The sequence below is a fragment of the Ceratotherium simum genome, chromosome 9 (genome assembly GCF_057802395.1).
Source record: "Ceratotherium simum simum isolate JZ-2026a chromosome 9, ASM5780239v1, whole genome shotgun sequence".
NCBI lineage: Eukaryota > Metazoa > Chordata > Mammalia > Perissodactyla > Rhinocerotidae > Ceratotherium > Ceratotherium simum.
The window spans coordinates 81,109,378-81,131,810 of record NC_141908.1 but is presented as its reverse complement, the minus strand read 5'-3'; the positions used below and the strand labels follow the sequence as shown (position 1 = coordinate 81,131,810).

Below are 22,433 nucleotides of genomic sequence, written 5' to 3'. Positions count from 1 at the left end.
TTCTCTCTGCCTGGAATATTTCTTATTTCTTTTCTCTAACTCCCTTCAGATCATAGCTCAAGTCTCCCTCCCTTCCGTGATTTGGTCCAATTTCCCATTATATTTTCTTGAATCATGTATCTCTCCTTTTTCATAACGGGCAGAGTTGCAATTTTATGTTTTCCTTGTGATTGCACAATCACCATCTCCTCCACTAGATTATAAACTCCCTCGTACAAGGACTGTGTCTTGTGGGCTTATCACTGTATCCTCAAGGCCTATGGAGCGTGTTGAACTTAGTAGGTAGGCAGTAAATAGCTACTGAAGGAGAGAGTAACGAAGGGTAGATAACTTTTCTAGTTCAGTTATTTAGGCTAATAAACTTGCACAGTTAGCTCTGAATAATTCAGGATTGACTTGTGTTTTTAAAAAATAAGATACGAAAAAAGTAACCAGAAAAAGAACAAACTGAGGAATTCAAGCTGTTGACAAGGTGGTAACATAAGTGACCTGTCTGTAACCAGCCCACAGAAGGTAGTCATCACATTATCTTGGCCACATCACATGTAGCACATCCGGAAATCACTCATAAAACATTGGCTGGAAGCTCTGTCTTCTATATGGACCTGATTTTGATGTTGGAAAAAACTATAAAAGGGTGTTGCCCAGTCCAGACCATTTAGCATAAACTGTCAAAGGCACCAATGTGCCAGTGGAAACTGACCATGCACAAACTCCAACTCTGATTTTACAGGACTGTTTCCAGGAGAAAAAAAATTCACTGTGGCAAACTCTTTCTCAAAATAGCTCAACGTGCTTATTTTCCATCTTAAACTTCTGCTGCAACAATTACAGCTCTTTCCAGTTCCTTGCAAAAACCCGGCTGTCAGACACTATCATTTCTGGAAATGGGTCTGCATTTGCCTCAGCTACACGCAAGCAATTAGTGGGCAGAAACCTTATCTGAGCAGTCACCACCCTGTCTTCACGTTTAAGCAATGGCCAAGTTTAAAGGCTACTAATGATGCCCCAGAGCATATTGTTGGTGGAAAGTGGCCAGTGAGAATTGCCAGGTTCCTACCTATTTAACATGTCATTCCATGTTCAGCCATAAGGGTCAATTTTGCTGACTGTCAAGTGGGACAACCTTCTACTGGGACAAGCCCCAACCACTGCTATCTAGGCTTAACTGAAGACTTGGAATATAAACAGGAACATATTCTGGATGCTGCTCTTTTTGGACCAACCCTTCCCACATTTGTACCACAAATGTTTGCCTTTGCTAGAAATAATGGAGCTGGACCAAGGTGTTTCCTGGCACAGTGATTGAGGTCATGGGGCCCGTGTCACATGAAATCCAGGGCACAGATGGGTTCATGTGGCACCTCCATGGTAACTGACTGCCAAAGCTCTCTTCTCTGGACTTGAAGCAACAAAGTCAATAGAAGCCATCCCTCTGCAGTTATCTGGCATTTACATCTCAGCCGTGTCCCCTGAAGATCTGTCAGGACTATACCATGAAAGAAGCAACAATACTTCACCGGCTACAAAAATTGCTGAAGTGGAACCAACTGGGATATTTTTTTAAACACTAGCATAACAAAGAGGCAGGCTTTTAAGAAGAGCACTGTTTAAAAAATATTTTAGTTGGAAGGAGGTGGGTATTTATATATGCTAAGGAGAGCTTTATGGTTCATGGTTGATGTTCTTAGTAATTCTGATTTCCTATTAGGGGTCTGCTCACTTTAATGTCCCAGAGTTACATACTGCAGAGATTCAGAGGGAGATCAGCATGGTGAGGGCTGCCTCAGTAAAGGATAGACATTGACTGCTTCTCTCCTATCTGTGTACAGCCAGCCCAGCACAAGACAACTTAACTCGTGCAGATCCTAGAGTTTCAGAGGTAGGAGACAGCTGGACTGAATCCAAAGCCTGTTGTTTTTTCTTTGTGCAATGTTGGCCATACCACTTTGCATCTCTGAGGCTCAGTTTCTTCATCCATAAAATAGGGATAATGATATTTATTTCAGGATTGTTGCAAGAAATAAATGAGTGACATATTTAAAGCACCAACTGGAGTTCTTGGAGAATAAATACTCAACAAATGTTGGTACCTCCCCCATGCCCCATTACAGTGTATCTGTGGAGGGCAGTGCAGAGTGTAATCTGGGCGCTGGGAACCTGGTCCATGCATTCGGAGTGTGAGCTGTTGTGCCTGCACAGCCCTAGGCCCAACCATTTACATCCTCATTTATGCTCCCAATTGATGCAGAATAATTGTCATAGGGAAAATGCAGCCATCTTGTTTTTACTTAGGGAAAACTTATCATAGTGATATAAGGATAAAAACGATATGCTTCAAAACTATTTTTCTTTTTTCCCAGAAATTCCCTGTAATTTGCCTCATTCTATTTTATTATTTTTTCATCACCTGCAGGTTTCAACATTTTTCATTTTTTTGGAGCTGTGAAAGACAATGAACATGGACGTATTTTTAAAATCGTCTAAGATATCTTCCTTTCCATGAACCCATGTTACTCAAGAAAAAAGCTGATGAATTCCAACCTCTCCCTAACTTGTCAGTGTAAGTGGTATGATAAAGTGAAATTAAAAAGACCTTGGAAACAGAAAAGACCAAGTTTGAATTCTGATTCTGCCACTTCGAGGATGGATTTTAACTTTTACAAAGTGAGCATGGTAATGACTACTAACCAGCAGATGGTGAGGATAAAATGAGACAATGTGTGTAAAATATATAGCACATGTGCTCAGTACTCAATGCACGACAGAGCACATGATAGGGTCTCAATACACAACAGAGCACGTGGCAGGTACTCAATGCAGGATGAGCATGTGGTAGTACTCAAGCACAACGGAGCACATGGTAGGTACTCCGTGCACGACAGAGCACGTGGTAGGTAGTCAATGCATGATGGAGCACATGGTAGGTACTCAATTCATGACGGAGCACGTTGTAGGTACTCAATGCATGACAGAGCATGTGATAGGTACTCAGTGCATGACAGAGCACATGGTAGGTACTCAATGCATGACAGAGCATGTGGAGGTACTCAACGCATGACAGAGCACATGGTAGGTACTCAAACACATGACAGAGCACGTGGTAGTATTCAACACATGACAGAGCACGTGGTAGGTACTCAAACGCATGACAGAGCACGTGGTAGTATTCAACGCATGACAGAGCACGTGGTAGTATTCAATGATGACAGAGCACGTGGTAGGTACTCAACGCATGACAGAGCACGTGGTAGGTACTCAAACGCATGACAGAGCACGTGGTAGTATTCAACGCATGACAGAGCACGTGGTAGGTACTCAACGCATGACAGAGCACGTGGTAGTATTCAACGCATGACAGAGCACGTGGTAGGTACTCAGTGCATGACAGAGCACATGGTAGGTACTCAACGCAGGACGGAGCACATGGAGGTACTCACTACATTTGACGACATCCTCTTACTTCCTCTCCCTTAATTGTTCTTAGTTCATTTTCTTTTCAAATACAATTGGCTAGTTTAGGAGTAAACATGACATCTCTGAAACAATTTGCATGCAGATTTTGGTCCATAAAAATGGAAACTAAACCTAGTGATTTTACTTTGAATTATTTCTGTTGAATAATATTGTGTGTTCATGCATTTGGGGAGGCACTCGCTTTTCATCCAAGAGGCCTGCATGTTTCAGTGATGCAATGTCATTTTAAATTATCATACAGCACAGGCCTCACACACACATACAAACCAGATATTATAACGAGTTAATACACTTGGTTTATTTCAAGTGTCTGTGCCTGGAGTAGGCTGACACCAGGATAAAACCTGTGCACAGAAACCCAGGAACTTGGGCCGAGGGGCAGCAGCACATGGCCGGAGAGATGCAGAAGACAGTGGGAGGCGGGTGAGAAGTGACAGCGGTGCATTGTGCAAAGCAGTTCAGCACAATCAAGAGACTCACTGCCACAATCCCAGGGCAACGAGCTTTTGGAGGCAGATGGTGGAAGGGGAACACAACAGGAAAACATCAAGAACGACCAAAGAATACGAGAAATTAGAGAGAGAGCAGCACTCTAAGCAGCTGTGTAGGCACAAAATAATCTTCCTTTCTTTCTTTTGGCTGGAGAAGGGGGAGATAAACGCTAAGCTCCTTTAAATATGGACAGGAGGGAAAACATGAAGTCAGCTTACCAAGCTTAATGTGTTTCAAGTTCAAGGTGATGTCAGATTTGGCATTCTTGAAATAGCAGGTACATACTCTTCCTCTAAAAGCAGTACTTAACCATCAAATATGTAACAGTTTAGAATTTTCTATGGAAAATGAAGGGAAAACAAAAATCTATGGAATTTAATATATAAGGTCCATCAAGATTCAGTTAAAACTATTTTGGAGACATCAGTACTTTAATGGGTCTTAACATGTTTTAAATCACTAATATTCTAACTAAACTCATAATGGAAGCCTTTGACTGAATAATTAATATCAAATATTCCAACTGGCATCAAGGATATATTGGCTATGAGGAAATGATGAAAAGTTTCATTAAAACGGACTTTTATCCGAGGAATTAAGTGACATAAAAATGAGATGGCAGTAGCATTAACCCCTGATCTCAGCTGTTTGGCATCTTAACGCGGTATTACGTGCTAGGGCTTTTTGCATTTTTCAGGAAGTTTGAGTTGACGTGGAGACATCTTAATCTCACAAAGAATTAAATCGCTGCTAATTCATCATTTTGTCCCCTGCATTGAGTGAAGTGGTGTCAGAGGGGCCCGTCAAACAGGCAGCTGACTCTGCGGGGGTGGGGAAGTGCAGACTTGTTTCCAACATGGGAGCCGGAGGAGAAAGGACGAGAAGTCTAATCGGCTGGGGGGGTGGGGGGGCTTCACTGGTTTTCTAAAGGCATTAAAGTCTGTCCTATGACAATCTAGACAAGTTCCTCAGCTCATCCTGGCCTTCCTGCAAAGTCAGAGCCACAGTCACAGCGGTGAGCACTGAAAGGTGGCTTTTCATGGCCAGAAAAGGCTGTTCAGATAAAGCTGTGCTGCCAGGAAGGTGTCGGAGAGACTGGCCATGATTCACCCCATCTAGATGAAGTGCGACAGTCCCCGTGTAGAGACTTGCCGAGAAGCAGTATTTGTGGCTCACATGGCCTCAAACTCCGGCTGAACATTCGACCGGCTGCCACGACTGAGGGAGCAGTACAGAGATTCTCAAGAAGCATCTCATTTGACAGAGCAGCCTTGTGGCAGAGAGAAGTACTCAACTAGGCCGCGTGGAGAATTCATCAACCTCGACAGACCCAGGTGGCCGAACCCCACCCCCACCGGACACGCACCCACCCACGTGGACACCTCAGGTGCTGATGGCTCACTGGACTCGTTCAGTCACTGTCTAGATTAGTGTCGGCACAGGCCGGGACGGTGGCATTGGTGGAAATCTTTGCAGAACTCGAATGCTGCCGCCCTTTGCTTAGCAAATGCTACAAAACAATGCAAGTTTGGCAAAGGAAAATCCAATAGCTGTGGGCAGAGCAGAAGTTAACTGGAGAAGGAACCAAGAGAAATGGGAGAGGGAGAGTGTCTTTACGCAGTGAGGTTAATGACAACCGAAGACGCAGAGGGCACCCAGACAAAACGCTTTCTGGGATAACATAACATGGTAGGCACTTGCATGTTGCAAGCCTCAAAGTTAGCTGTGCACTTGTGTCTGGAGTCTTCCTGGGGACGGCGACAGCATATGTGGACAAGAGAGGTGAAACCGACAGGAGGAACCGACTGAAGCATCACAGTGCAAGTGTGTTCCTGCGGCGTGTTCCTCTGCTCTGAACACAACCCTCTCAGCACCAAAACACTGGGAACACTCTTAGAAGGCAAGTGTATTTTGGGTTCCTAGAAAGCAAGCATAAGCTGTTTGCTCCTTCTAAAGTCGCTCTTTCTACCCAAAATCAGTTCGAGTATGTTGCTTCCCATTACACAGACAAGCTAAAGCCGCTCGAGATGTTGAGGGCGACGTTTTCCCCCCTCAGTATCTTAGGTACCATGGCTCAGAGCAACACGAAGACTGGGAGCCACATGGGACTGAGCAGGCCTCTGTCCCCACCAGTCTCTGGAAAGGGGTTCTCCCCTCGGGTGCGCTCTGGCAGCTTTTTACCAGAAAACTCGTTGTCATCCTCTCTCTTCTGGGTGGGTATTATTCTTAATCTTAAAGAACCAAGTACCAATTTCTAGATACTGCTTTTTCAGCTCTCAGGAGTGTTCTAACAAAACAGGATTCTCTTTTTGGTAGGCAAAGTATATTGCTTAATGTTCATCTAGCAATTATGCGCTAAACTGTTCATATTTCAAGGGAAAGACCCAAGGGAACAGGAAAAGAATTGATTTTATGGCAGCATTACAGAGATGGTTGAAAGGCATTACCTAACCTGTGTATTGCTAATCTTCGGTGTCCTATAGGAAGACGAATAAGACACAGGCCCTGTCCTCAGAGGCAGTTACAGTTTAGTGAGGGAGACAAGGGGGCACGACAACTGTAGAGGCTGGGTCTGACTCTGACTGGATAATCTGAGCCCCAGAAGTTAAACGTGCAAACTCGCAGCCAGACTGCTTGGGTTCAAATCCCAGCTCTGCCCCTTCCTGCTGTTGACCTTGGGCAATTTCACTTAATCTCTCTATGCCTGTGTCCTTGCCTATGGGATGGGGATAACAACAGAGTTGCTGTTGAGTCCCAGGGTGGTGTGAGCACTAAGTAAGCCAGGAGAGGCAGAGCATTTAGAACAAGGCCTGGCACACAGTAAGTGCTCAAGAAGGGTTGACTGTGTAGAAGTCTGGACTTCTATTGAGTCAAGGGAAAAGAGACATTCTCATCGAAAAATTAGTACTTTGATTGGAAAACAGCGCCCTGAAATAAATGGTCAAAAAAGCTTGGGAGGAATTCTTTCCCATAACTTACTTATGTAAAAACAAATCTATTCTCATCTGTATACCAATTTGTATTAAAAACCTGCTATATACTTGGTCCTATGTTAGGTCCTGGTGATGGGTGTAAAAACTGATGGGTATAAAACGATCTCCCTTATTTCAAGGGATTTATAATCCAGAGGGGGTCGTAAGAGGCAGCAAAGGATCATGATCTAATTCAGGGTGTTCTCAGTGTCCCTGGTAAAGTGCCAAATAAACGTGATGGAAGTGAAGAGGGAGAAGAGCTAAAGAAAGATGACGAGGGTTTGGGTTGGGCACAGGGATTTCGAGGTGTCCTGGAGGTAGAAGGATGGATATGTCAGGCAGGCCGTTGTAACCAGGGTGACAATAACAGTGAGACATGAAGGTCAGCCAGGTTCATTGTGGAGTCATTGTCACAGTGACGAGAACTGAATCCACAGGAATGGAGGAGGCTGCTCAGAGAGAGTCTACATAAAGTAAGGGGCTGGAGGCAGAACCAGCTGGAAGTCTCAGTGGCAGGATCAGAAGCCTGGGGCAAGAGGCTACAGCATCAGTGGGTGGTGTGGAAATAGAGCCAATAGGTATAGGCCTCTTTTTCCTAAAGTAGGCATTGGAGGAGGAAGGAGGGTTGAGGGAAGGTCTCTGTTTTCCCTGATGGACTGGAGTCAAGTTCATGGTGTAGGCATGCCACCTGAGCCCTGCTCAGCCATGCCTCATTATAGCTGCATGCTTGGCACGGCCCAGCCCTGAGCCAACAGGAGTTCCTTAGCAGCACCTCAGGCTGTCCTCCCACCTGTAGACAGAGTGCTGCTCCCACCCCACATCTGTCCTGGGAGCAGGGGCATCATGCTCAGCGGTCCTGGTGAACTCACATTGGGTGTGTTCTCCACCATGGTGGGGAGCCTAGGCCTGAACCTAAGTCTCGTGGGTGGGGGCCATGGCCTCTGTCCTAGAGCCGAGTCAGCATCCTGTATCCCTTATCTGAACTCCCCATCCATGAGGGTTGCTGCCGCCCAGCATGCCCACAGCACAGCTTATCACTCAGATCATCTTAGTTCGCTCTGTCTTCTCTCCCTTGACCGTCTGGACGACTGGTCCTTCCCCAGAGTTCGCTAATCCTTCAGCCTCGGTTATATCCCCGGCCTATCTCCATGCAGCTGTTGGCTCTCCCCTTCTCCACGCTGTGGGATTCGCAGTGAACTGTGTGGCTGAGCCGATGCATTTACAGTAGAGGGGGGGTGGGGATGGGGTGGGGGAGCAACTGCCGAGGTGTTTAAGATGCCGCTGAGAGAGGGCTAGTCGATGGTGCAGGGTCCCCGAGAAGCCAGTGAGAAGGAGCTCTGTGTATGGGTTTGACTCATTAAAGAAAGGAACACGTCTTCCCCTGAGATAAAATTAAAAAGAGCTAACAATATAAAAAACCCTCAAAATATGTCAGGCAGTCTATTCACTAATGGTTTTGCTCGTATTATATTTAATACTCACACCAGCACTATGCAGAGACCCTAATATCATCCCCAATTTGCAGATTAAAGAGCTGAGCCCGGAACAGTTAGACGCCTTGTCCATGGTCTCACGGGTGATAAGTGACCGAAGGGGCCGTAATTGCGGCCTGACTCCAGGTCCCGCCCCCCCGCATCCCCCTGGGAAGTGTGAGCTGGTGCAGAGAACAAGTCTGAGCTGCATGGAGCAGAAGCTGGGGAGGGAATGTGGCATGTCTCAAGGTCGTACAGCAGAGGAAGTGAGGTCATCTCTGGAGACTGGGTTGGGGGCTTAGTCATCCTCCCAGAACTTACCGGGAGTAGAAGAGGGTTGGAACGGCCACTGTGGGACAGTCAAGGGAGTTGAGAGCTCGGCTGAGAGAATTCTGGACCGCAGCAGGGCCCAGCTGGGGCTGGTGATGTGAATTTTGTGGTGGAACAACGAACGCAATTTTATGAGTTTCTCCAGCAACCTTTCGCCGCCCATGTCTGTGGGGCCACAGAAGAGATGTGGAGGCCTGTCGCTCCCTCCTTAGGACTCAACACTTACAGGCCCAGAAGAGCAACAGCATGTGCCGATGCTCTGAGCCATCTGCACAGAAGGGATAATGGGATCCCACGGGGCCAGGGATGGGCCAGGTGGGAATGACGGAGGCTGGTGATGGGAAAGGAGAGAGTTGACTGCTGAAGGACTGAGCGTGAGGAGGCTTGTAAAATCAGGATGGGGCCCAGGAGAATTGAAAGGGGCTGGGAGGCTGAAGTGACAAGAAGCTGTTTGCAAAAATACACACAGTGATGTTCACACGTTACAGCAGCCTAGGAAACAGCCACTTCCCTACTCATGCAGGGTGAGCAATAATTTGTGTCAGGCAAGAATAAGGGAATGCTGATTTCATTCTGTTTACTACCAAAGAGAAATCGGGGGCTGGACAGGATGGTAAAACACCAGCCTGGGTAAAAGCCTGGTGCTTGCTAACGAGGTTGTATCACACCATTATGCTGCGCTCTGCCTTCCGAAACAGCACCCTCAGGAGAAAAGAAATAAAGTCATTTTTCTTCAGAGGCAGAAGACTTAACATTGCTTAACAATAACACTTAACATCTCAGCCCTTAGCCTTAGGCCGCCTCCTGACCACCAAGTGTTAGGAACTGTCTCCTTCCTGGGAGGGCTGGGGCCCGGATTTATTTTATGAAGTGTCATTTAGCCTGGCAGCAGGCTGCATGGGCCTCCGTCACAGATGACAGAGTGCCCTGAAAGGAGAGCAGGGTGCCCCTCAACTGACTGGGGTCCTCACCAACTCCGTGCACTGGGGGGCATTTTCCCTCTGTGTCAAAGGCTCCAAATTTGGCATATAAATCAACATTATTGAGTTTATCTTAAAAACCCCTGTGATGCTCTCCACAAACAACAGAGGAGCCAAATCAGTCAGCAGCATATGAAGGACCCTGTAAGGCTGGCCACCGACGTCCTATCCTATAGATAGAATTACTCCTATTTTTAATTAAAAATTTAACTCCATAAATATTTTAAAGCTCCCTGCCCCTGTGACAAAGATGGGGAGCCGGTGCCTACAGAGATGTGCCTGCCTCACTCTCCTGGCAAAGGGAGGGAGGCTAGCAGTGGAGCTGTTGTGACTCAATTAAATGGCCAGTAAGATCTCCAGGGGCGGGGAGACTAGAACACCAGGGTGATGTCACGCGCACACCGGGCTGAGTCCGCACGCCTTCCCAGAAGCCAGCAGCGTGCCCTGCTCTTCTCTCTGCATCTTGCGGGTAAATACGGAACCCCCATGGCTCAGAGCACACTGGGGAGGGTGCTCTTTCCTTTGCATCTCTCCTTTAGAAACTGAGATGGAACCTCGGGTTTGAGCCTCCCCTATTGAAAAACCAGCTCCAGGGAGCTCTCCTGCATTTGTCCGAGCGCTATTTATCCTCCATCGTGGCTGCTTCTGGTTGCCAGGTAGCTACAAAGGGCTGTTTGCATGAGCAGTAATCACTCCTGCCATTGTGTTAGGTGTGTGAGTGGACTGTTGGTCACAACTGTTCTCAGTCTAAGATGCTTCCCTTTCAGCCACAGTTATATTTTGGGCAGGTGGGATTTTGTCGATTCATATATTGTGATGACGGCTCCAGAGCCACAACATGAATGGACTGCCTTTGTCAGAAAACTCCCTTCGCAGTGTTTAATCCTAAAATAGACTTGTTTAGAGTCAGCTGTGATTGAGTATTTCAGGGCTTATTAGTATAAATAAACAGGAGTCGGAAATCCAGAGGCCTATATGTTATAATTGCTAATCTAAGCATTTGTTGCCCTGTTGTAGAAAGGTGGTTTCCCCTTCTCTGTAGTAGACAGGCGGGTCCTGAGGATGGGCTGGCACTGCTTCCCCAGTCTCCACATTGCCAGGGCCTGCTACACAGAAGATGATCAATAGATATATAGGAAATGAATGAATGACTGAAATTTATAGAATTTTCAATGTTATTTTTGTGCTTATGATTTGCACAAAAAAATCCATTTCCGCAGTCTGAGTACAAGTTGGCCAGGAAGACATGAAACTGTTTCCAGTTTTCCTTTTTTCTTCCTTCTCTTAGGAACATACTACTTTCCATCTGCTTTAACCACAATTTCCATACACTTCAACACTGGAAGCGAGCAATTTTATATTTAAAACAAATTTTGGAGACTACTTCCATTTTTTTAAATGAAAACAAAATACTAGGCCAGGGAAAAATAAGGAGAGGAAAGAAATCAAGAATGAGAAAAAACTATGAGACATCATATAAAAAAAGAAACCAGGGAGATAAATAAAATACAGTTGTGTAGATGCTTTTAAATTATTGTATTTTGGGTATCTTGCCCAGTCAGTGTTAAAACTTGGTTCTCTGCTAGATTTGAGATACTATTACTTTTGAAAATCAACATATTGTTTACAAGCGCAGACGTCACTGAGGCTATGCCTATTGTGATATTCAGGATGTTATCTCTAGATTCACATGCAGAAGTACAGACAACACGCAACTCAGATCGGCAACTCCAGGTCAGCACAACACAGCTTCTGCGATGAAGCAGCTCTACGCAGGGTCCTCCCCTGCTTTTTAAAAGGAGACATTCCGTAACATTTCAGTTTTCTAGCTGGCATTAACCATTCTTTGTTGTTTTTTTTTCTTATTCCAAACTCACTAATTCTCACACTCTTGACTCATTTAACGCCACAGTCGCTTCACTGTACGTAATCTTGGAAAGGTTTCCTCTTTGTCGTGAGCTACTGATTGCAGACTCAAATTATTCTTCATCTCACAGATAAGAGCACCGTGTCTCATTTTCAGAGGTGTCTAGTTACAGCATCAGTGGATCACGTTAGGCCAGAATCGCCAAGCCAATTTTTCCCACGTGGCTGTTCTTTGCCCCACCGCGTCTGTGGGGCAATGTTTGCTTATCGCCTAGAGAACACGGTCAGATTCTAAATCAAGCAAAGAACACTTTCCCAGGCTCACATTTCTCTCCTACTTTTAACACCCACAGGAAGCTCCAAGGTTAAGGTTGGCTCGCCCTTCCTTGCAGCTAACTCCTAGGACAGAGGATTTGCTATTTTATTGTCTCTAAGCTTGGTGCAGGGTGTTCAATACCATTTTTATAGCAATGGCTTAGGATTTTCATTCAGGATCCAATATTCTTGCTGACATGTTCAATTGCAATGATATACTGTTTTCTTCCCTTAAAAAATAACCCACAGGTGTTCAATTATGAGCACAGTTGTGAAGATGGCAATAGGGTTGTGGCAGAGGGCAGGGCAGATTGTACCATAGATCCTACTTCAACACAAGGGTTCTACTTCATGTAGATTCTCTGAAGACTTTATTTGGGGTGAGCTGGTGATGGGAGACCCTTCAGTGACCTACCTGGGTAAGGATGCGTACTGTCTCTCCATCCCCTCATAGCGGAGGTTGTGTGCACTCCCATCTGGACCCTTTCCAGACACCTGTGGAGAGAAAAGTAATTAGAGATGAAGAGCCATTATACACCCTGGTTACTGACAATGCATCTCAAAATTACAATCAGTGCACAACGCTGCCGCCGCCTGCCAAAAATCAGCCATGGAAAAGCGCCCAAGAACTCAGTATCGCTGTGGGAACCGATGGTCAAGCCACAAACATGGCGTTTGACAACAAAGTCACTTCTTTCAAAAAAGGGTCCTTGTCAAACTGACTGTTTCCTGTCACCACACCAGGGATGTTCTGTAGGCTGTAAGACTGCTTTTTTTTCCTTTTTAAATAGGCTTTAGTTTTTAGAACGGTTTTAGACTTACAGAACAATCGAGAAGTACAGAGAGTTCCGATATACCCTGAACCCAGTCTCCCGATTACTAACACCTCACATTAGTGTGATCCATTTCTTACAATGAATGCATCACTATTGATACATTGTTGTTAACTAAAGCCCATAATTTATTCAGAGTTTTACCTAATGTCTTTTTCTGTTCCAGGATCCCATATCCCATTCAGTCATCATGTCTCCTTAGGCTCCTCTTGGCTGTGACAAAGACCATATTTTTAAAAGTCCCTTTTCCATGAAAGCTTTCTTTACCAACAGGGTTGGTGACAGCCAACTCTCTCCCGCACAGCTTCGAGGAAGCCCTCGCCAACCCAGACCTCCCGTAGTTCCCTTCCTTATGCACGACCACCGAGGACTGATGAACCATTCTCTGTGTAGGGTTGGTCTGTATTATTTTTTGTCCCTTCTTATGTACCTCCTGTGTTCATCTCTCTTCTGGTCTCTTCCATCAGCCTCTGAGATTCTGAAGGACAGTGAGTGGCCCCAGTAGGTTCTCAGTAAAGTGTGTTAGTTTCGTGAGTGTAAAGACTTTATGTATAGTCATTCTGTATCTATCACACCAACCAAAAACAGGATGAACACATACAGATATTTAAAGGTACTTGTGGACTGATCGATTCCTCTCCTGTTCACGTCCACATGTGGTTTTGTGGACCACTCACGTGCTTGCTTGTGTTATGGGGTAGCCCTCACATAAAACCCTAGACCCTTAGGGGCCAGCCCGGTGGCCTAGTGGTTAAGTTCATGTGCTCCACTTCGGCGGCCTGGGGTTCATGGGTTCGGACCTACACACTGCTCACCAAACCATGCTGTGATGGTGTCCCACATACAAAATAGAGGAAGATTGGCACAGTTGTTAGCTCAGGGCCAAACTTCCTTAAAAAAAAAAAAAAAAACCACACACAAAAAACCAAAAAAAAAAAAAACCCTGGACCCTTATAATAGGGGGAAGGGAGAGTTTGCCAGTAAACACTGGAAGTACAGTGTCCAGGTCAGCAGGGGAATTTTTTCTAGGTAGTACTCAACCTGCAAGTCATTTTCTTCCTTCCAAAAGTCCCAGCTCCATAAAACCACCCTCCTGACTTGGGCGGTCTGTGTAGGGAGGGTTTGCTGGGGGAGGTGTTGCAAAGCAAGTATACATACTCTTTTAGAGTAAGAAAGACTATTCCTGGTGTTGAATTATCACAGGAGGCCCTTCAGAGTGTGTGCCGCAGAACCCCTTTATATTTTACCGATATGAGGAACAGCAGCGGCTGGAGTTATCTGAGAGGACAACAGCCAAGTGAGCTGCCTAGGGAAGGATGAAGATTGCACACACAGACTTAGGACAACTACAGAGAGCCTGAGAATCCTCTGCATGAGGAAAAAAGCCTTGATTTAAACCACTGACCTTTCTAACAAAGACCAGAGGCAAGGATGCTGTCAGGGGATAAATAAAAGGCACAGAAAATGAAGAAGTGAAGGGTACAAGTACTGTCCTTAGTCACTCCTATCTGAGGTTTGTTTTGTTTTATCTATTTTTATGGAGGAAGAATTAAGGTGAATACCAGAATGACACTGAAGATGATTAATTGTGGTTGTTGGAAAAATAGTATATTTATGTGCCCTAGTGTGGCTCTAGACATCTACAACTAACCTTTTTCTTGTGGCCACCAAACTCCAAGTTAATACTTTCAGTACTTCTGTCTAGAACTGGCCTGGCCTAATGACGGCAGTCAACATTCTGCTTTCTCCAGGAGGCAGCAGCCATATGCCTGTTGTTCTTCTGGCGAGCTACCAGCACACTAGGTTCTATGAAATGCAGGATGATCCTTAACCTCAAGGAACTTTCATCAGAAACGAAATAATTAAAGAATGATGTAGGACAAGGTATGATCCAGTGCCAGGATGTCACTAACAGTAGCATAGATGATACCTGAAGGTGTTAGCAAAAACTTCATGGGAGCAGCAGAACACAGGGATGGCAGGCATGCTGTCACATCCACAGTTATTCTGTTCTTCTTCACCTGTGTATGTATTGATGTGCTTTTCTATTACTAGTAAGGCATCTTTAATGCAACCATTGAATTAGTGATTACTGAGTGCCTGCTGTATCTGAATGCCATGCTGGGCACTATATTCACAGCAATGAAAAGAGCTAGATTTCTCCAGTGCTATGAATACAGAGGAGACAGGCCTGCAAACAATTATGCTCCAATGAGGTCACTGCTCAATCGTGAGTCTGAGGAAGGAGGCAGTGGGAGTCTGAAGGGACAGATACCAAAGTCCATCTGGGAGAGTTGAAGACAGCTTTGTATGGGTGTTGAAGCTTCATCTAAAACTTGAATATGAATGAGGAGTTTTTTAAGGGGAGAAGGGTGGAGGAGTGGCAGGGGAAGGCATTTTAAGTAGAGAGAACAGAAGTGAAACAACATGGAGGCATAAGAAAAGGACTGTGTTTCCAGGGAATGTCAAGATTTCGGTAAAGGAAGAAACAGGCTATGAGGAAAAGGATATTAGTAACAGTAGCAACAGCATCCCTGGTACTACAACCATTATGGCCCCTACTGCAACTTTTTTTAATAGACTTTATTTTTCAGAGCAGTTTTAGGTTCACAGCAAAATTAAGAGGAAGGCACAGAGATTTCCCATATACTCCCTGCCCCCACACAGGCATAGCCTCCCCATTACCAACATCCTTCACCACAGTGGTACATTTGTTACAATTTGTGAGCCTACACTGACACATCATAATCACCCAAAGTCCGGAGTTTGCATTAGGGTTCACTCTTGATGCTGCACATTCTACAGGTTTGGACAAATGCACAATGACATGTAACCACTACTGCAGTACAATACAGAGTATTTTTGCTGCCCTAGGAATCCTCTGTGCTCCACCTCTTCACCCCTCCCTCTCCCCTAACCTCTGGCAACTACTGACCATTTTACTGTCTCCATAGTTTTGACTTTTCCAGAATCTCATATAGTTGGGATCTTACAGTATGTAGCCTTTTATATTGGCTTCTTTCGACTAGTAATATGCATTTAAGTTTCTTCCATGTCTTCATGGCTTGATAGCTCATTTCTTTTCAGCACTGAATAATATTCTATCGTCTGGATGTACCACAGTTTATTTATCCATTCACCTACTGAAGAACATCTTGGTGGCTTTCAAGTTTTGGCAATTATGAATAAAGCTGCTATAAACATCCATGTGCAGGTTTTTGTGTAGACATAAGTTTTCAATCCTTTGGGTAAATACGAGGAAGCATGATTGCTAGGTCGTATGGTAAAGTATGTTCAGTCTGGTAAGAAACTGCCAAATTATTTTCCAAAGTGACTGTATCATTTAGCATTCCCACTAGCGATGAATGAGAGTTCTTATTCACTCACCAGCACTTGGTGCTGTCAGCGTTCCAGATTTTGGCCATTCTAATAGGTGTATAGTGGTGTCTTATTGTTATTTTAATTTACATTTCTCTGATTTGGAGTATCTTTTCATATGCTTACTTGCCATCTATTAAGGTGAGGTGTCTGTTAAAGTCTTTGGCCCATTTTTTAATTGGGCTGTTTCTTTACTTATTGTGAAGTTTTAAGAGTTCTTTGTATATTTTGGATGAGTCCTTTATCAGATTGTCTTTTGCAAATATTTTCTACCAGTCTGTGGCTTGTCTTTTCATTCTCTTGACAGTGTCTTTTGCAGAGCTTATCAGTCTTTCTTTCACGGATCATGCCTTTGGTGTCCTATCTAAAAAGTCATTGCCAAAGCTAAGGTCATCTAGATTTTCTCCTATGTTATCTTCTAGGAGTTTTAAAGTTTTGTATTTTACATTCAGGACTGTGATCCATTTTGAGTTAATTTTTGTGAAGAGTATAAGGTCCACATGTAGTTTTATTTTCTTTGCATATAGATGTCCAGTTGTTCCAGCACCATTTGTTGAAAAGACTACCATTGTTCCACTGTACTGCCTTTGCACCTCTGTCAAAGATCAGTTGATTATATTTATTTGGGTCAATTTCTGGGCTCTCTATTCTGTTTCATTGACCTATTTGTCTATTCTTTCACCAATACCACATTGTCTTGATTACTGTAGCTTCATAGTAAGTGTTGAAGTTGGGTAGTGTTGGTCCTCCAGCTTTGTTCTTCTTCAATATTGTGTTGGCTATTCTGGGTCTTTTGCCTATCCATTGAAACTCTAGAATCAGTTTGTTGAGATTCTTTAGCATCAAGAAAATAACTTTCTGGGATTTTGATAGGGAGTGCATTGAATCCATAGATCAATTTGGAAAGAAGAGATCTTGACAATATTGAGTCTTTCTATCCATGAACATGGACTCGCTCTCCATTTATTTGGTTCTTCTTTGATCACTACAATAATTTAACATTTATTTGGTGCTTACTGTTTGCCAAGCACAATGCTAATGTTTTATTTGCATCAGCCCATTCAATCTTCCCAATAACCCCAGTGGTTGACCCACTTTTCAGATGAGAAAACTAAGTAGTTGCTCAAAGTCATAGAGTTAGTACATGGGAGATCTGAGACAAAGACAAGGTCTGTCTTACCCCAGAGTCCAAGCTTTGGAGACATAGACATGGACCAGATCTTGGAGGAGCTCATATGCAATGCCAATGAACTTGGTTTTACTCTTAGGTGATGGTGAAGCTATTGAGAAGTGCTAGTTGATAAGTGACAGGACATATTTACAGGTTAGAGAGATTACTCTTGCCATAGTGTGGAGGTTCCAATGACAATCTGCGCAGAGATAATAAAGGCCTAAACTAGGGGATATTCAAAAGGATGGAGACAAGAGAGTGACATAAAGATGTTACGGCAGCAGGTTCAGTAGGACTGACTGAGCATTAAAGGGAAGGATGTGTCTGGAATAATGCCCAAGTGTCCCAGCTTAGCAACTAGGTGGGTTTGGTAACCATCACCAAGATGGGAATAAAGGAAGAACAGATATAAGGGCAGGGGTAGGGGTGGGAGGAGGGAATACTTAGATATACTGAGCTTGAGTTGGGACATCTGATGGAGATGTCTGATAGATAATTGAGTATAAAAGTTTGCAACTTGCAAGAGAAGTCTGGAGTAGAGATGTAGAATTGGGAAACATTCAGCTTACAGAAGGTACCTGCAACCTTGGAAAAGAATTAGAACACCCAGGGAGAGTCTGTAGAGACAGAAGAGAAGACAAGACATGCAACGAAAATAGAGAAAAACACCAACAACTCTCTTAGGAACACAATCATTTAAGGGGCAGGCAAAAAAGGCTGAACCCAGGAGAAAGTCTGAGGAAAAGTCATTGGTCTAGAAGAGAACTAGGGGAGAATGTTTTCATGGAAATCAGGAGAAAAGAGTTCCATGACAGAGGGAGAGGTCAACACTGTCAGAAGCAGTCAAGAGCTTCAGCAAGACAAGGACCGTGGGGGATATTGTGTGCTGCCATGCTTTCTCCAATCCTCCGCCCCTGTGGAGTGCCACCCTGAACTGTGGAGCCTGGGAAGCTAAAAACCTCCCAGAGTCTCCTTGCAGTCCACGTACTGGGCGTGGTTTAGGTTAGGCCATATCATTTGAGAAACAGGATTGAGGCAGCGGCTACACTTGCACTGTTCGTTCTGGCAGGAATGACGAAAGCTATGCTCGGTCTACCTGTGGCCATTCTAGCAGATGCACCTCCGTTAGTTTCTGGGGTAGAGTGTGGTTTTTACAGCTACCTTTGGAGTTGGCGGCACTAGAGGTGACCTCTTGATTGTGGCCCCTTCCTAATTATGGTGGCTCCTGATATGGGCATTGTCGTGTGGCTATGGAGCCAAAAGCTTCCTGTCTAGAAGTGGCAGCAGCTCCTTAGGTAGCCTGTTCTGTAGTGTGGCTTGGGAAGTCATTCCTGAAAGCTTACCCAAGAATTTGTTTCTTTAGCCTTCCTTAAGATTCCATAAGCCCATTAATATGGTGTAATAAATTTGTTCCTGCTTAAACTAGCTAGAGTGGATTCTCTGCCACTGAACAGTGACTAATAATGCCTGCAAGAGTGTATGTTGGAATTGGCAATGGGATAGTGATTGGTGCTTTACTGAGAGTAATTTCAGTGGATTGATGGGGATAGAAACTCAGACTTTATGGTGTTGAAAATCTTTATAGTTTTCTAATAAATAAACAACCACTGGTTGTACTGTCTTAGGCAATCATGCTCAGAAAATGAGATGAATACTTTCAAGTAAATAAACATTTGTTAGTGTCTCCGAAGTACAGTCACATGCTAAGTACTCTAAGACACAGAGATGAAAAAAAGTCCTCTCCCTCAGGGACACACTCTTAGTTAATGGAAATGATGGGAATAAATTTGTGTCCCATTATTTAAAAAACAGATTTAACTGTTGTTTTCTCCCTAAATGATTATTGTGGAAAGCCAGGCAAAGGTGACCTCTGCTGATATTTATAAATATATACATATTTTAATGGTATATAGAGTTTTTTCCCACTATTTATTACTGGCATTTTCCTGTGTTATTAGATATATTTCATGAACATGGATTTTAATGGCTATATAATATCCCATTGGTGGATAAATCATAATTTATCTTAGCTCCTCTTGTAATTTGATCAACTTTTAATATACCAATCAGAAATGGTGGCAATATAGATTATTGTGTTGGGTACCAAGATTTTTGCAGAGAGCTGTGACTTGAGGGTAGGAAATTGCAGAGAGAAGGTTGCCAAAGAGAAGCTAACGTTAAGTTGTAGCTAGTCCTCAGGAAGCCAGGCCACTTCAGGAGACAGTGAGGGAAAGAGGACAGACAACAGCATTTATAAGCTCGTTTCTCATTTCGCTCTGTGCACAGCAAGACTCAGAAATGCTCCTGCCTGAAGAACTCCTTCTTAGGTAACTTCCCTCATCGCAACAAAATAAGGTCAGCAGCTTTGATCCAATTAATGTTCTTAAAGAAGCCCTTTATCTCACTTGGTATCACGCAGTTTTCTTTTTTTTAATGGAATGACCTAAACATACGTTTGATAGAAATAATCTTGACTTAAGCCATAACAGAAACCCAGTCTTTTCCACAACAGTGTAATGTTAGAACTTACGTTTGGATTTGGGCATGTTTATCTTTCTCTACTAACAAAGCCCAGGAAGTGAAACTTCAGAGAGCTGATTCAAAACAACTCGAGAAGCCCACCACTTGGTGTGCCGTGCACACGGCCACCTTCTTAGGCTGGATCATGACAGCCTATCAGGAGGGCTTGGCATTGGGGAGGAACGTTGAATTAAGATGCTTTTAGTCCATGGGAGTTCTCCCAATTTCCCTCACTCAATGCCTGCTGCCAGCTGGGGTGTTAAGAGCCTTGTTAAAATAAAGCTATTAGTCTTTTCTCTCCAAAAGCAAGGAGCTTGCTGCTTACAGTCAGGGTTCCTTAAATTAGTATGTATTTCTAGCCCGGTATTGCTAGAATCAGCAGTTTCATAAAGCAATATACTAAAGAGGCCATTTCACCCCCCTGTTTTCCCCATTTACAGATTAATGGCAGAGGGGAAGATTTAATGCCCTTTCAAACATTTTTTAACAATTCATTAAAAATAAAAGAATAAATCACACAAGATTTTCTGCAAATGTCTGGTGGTAAAAAGCGGAAACAATTCAAAATTAACGTGTTTTCCAGTTCCTACAGGTTAGGACACATTTTTGCCAATGTTGTAATTTATGTCCCATAAGTCAATTTTTCCGAGGAAATTTAAAAGCTGCTGTGATGGAAAGGCTGGGCGAAGCTGCAATATAGCTTATTCACCTATATGTAACATCCTCATTTACAAATACGTCTTACTCAGGCCCATTACCAAAAAATGAGTTTCATGCTGCTAGACACATCATAAGATTAAGATGCAAAGTATAAAAATTTATATGCCATTTTAGGAAATACGGCTTTCATTTCAAGTTGGTATCATGACAAATATTTTTGAGCAGTTTCCAAAAGCTTTCTTTTCATTACATTGCTCTTACCTAGCTATAGTTTTGGCTGGAAGATTTTTAAAGGAATCAACACAATGAAAACATCTACAAAGTTATGAACTTGGATTTGAGCATCTTCTCATATTAAAACATTCTGTTAAAATGCTACATGTTTGGAGGGAAACTAACAATACTCCATTTAAACAAATAAAACCTAATCAAAATAGGTTGTTCAATTATTTCTCTTTGGCAACGTGAAGTATATTATGCTGGAGATATGTATTTACAAATATTTTATTTAGAGAAACAAACGTCCAACAGGCTAGTTCAAACCATTATTTCTGAAATGTTTATTTTCTCTAATTTAATTTCAGTAATTTTGTCAGATAACTGGGTATTCAGCTTATAGACTAGCTTAGAACATCTGCTAGTTTAGAAAATACAGCAAATAAAAATACTCTAAAAGTAACTCTTGGGTAAGTCTTTTAACTGTTCTGTGCCTATGTTTCCTCCTTTGTAAAATGTTGGAGTTAAAACTTTGGAGTTAAAATAAATCCTTGAAGTCCTTCCTAACTTATGCATCTTAATAAAAGTTATCTTGCGTATAGTTTCCACATTATGTTAATCACTGATACCTCATTACTATAGTGACTGTATGTAGGTAAATAATCATTTTAAAGCTGAATGACAAAGATAGCAAAGTAATCTGCAACATTACAGAATTATAAAGCATTTATTGGATTATTATATGGATTAAAGCATTAAATCTTACGGTAGCACCACCCAAGTACTAGCTGTATGTACACCGGGCCACGGCATCTTCATAGCCTAAACTCTCTCTCTTCTGATTGTCTTCGGAGAAAACAAAATCAGACATCTCCTGCCCAGCTCTGTTTGTGTCTGGGCCTAAGATACAGTTACCATAGAAACTATGACTGTGGATACAATTTTACAAATTTGGGTTCATCCATCAGATGCACTTTAGGTGTGAGTGTGTGTGTGTGTGCATGTGTGTGCACGTGTGCATATGTATCTTGCAATAAGCGTGAAGAGCAAACTCTGGCTCTGCGTCTTTAATTAAAGAGCCAGACACCATTCCTCATTTCCTTTTCCCCATCTGTCTACCTAGAAATAGAGAGATTGCAACACTGGCTGAGATACAAACTCTTACTTGAGAGAAGACAAAGGTCTGATGAAAAGATGAAAAAAAGCTATTAGGAAAAGCATTCCCTAAGAAATCTGTCTGTTTACCCATCCTGTATTTTCCAGGAACAGAGTAAACAGGAATTTAGTGGTATCTGCATTAGTTACATTAATCACTAGGTTCTAGTATCCAGTATTTACTGAATTTGGTTTCTAATTGTTTCTCGGATGTAATATGTGAATTATTTATTCCTCTGCTGTTTTATTTCATTATACTCTGTGACAATATTCTTTACTCATCCTAAAAGAAACCAAGTTGATCCTCAAAATACGTCCAAATCTTAAAATGATATAATAGTTTGTTCATATTATTTCTTATGAGTTCATAATATCCCTTTTAACTAATAAGCCTTATAAAGGATATTCATTGACTAACGCTCTCTCGTACACTTAAAATATACTTGGATTTTTAAAGACTAAACAATGCAAACTTTTAAGCTTTTCAGAATGTTTTCTTTTTCTAGTTTATTCAGTGGGCAAGTTCCAGTCCCTCCCATTTATAGTTACTAGAAAGAAATGACTCTCTGGAACATTCTACAATCAGTATTGTGAGT

At 43.1% G+C, this 22,433-nt stretch overlaps 1 protein-coding gene across 1 annotated transcript in view; it reads right to left on the bottom strand.

The window, feature by feature from the left end:
- Positions 1-22,433, bottom strand: part of PARD3B (par-3 family cell polarity regulator beta) — a 929,552-nt gene that overhangs the window by 39,829 nt on the left and 867,290 nt on the right. Inside the window, exon 22 of the mRNA XM_004426826.3 lies at positions 12,320-12,399. Coding sequence (XP_004426883.2) covers positions 12,320-12,399 — 80 coding nt within the window. The remainder of the gene's footprint in view (positions 1-12,319; positions 12,400-22,433) is intronic.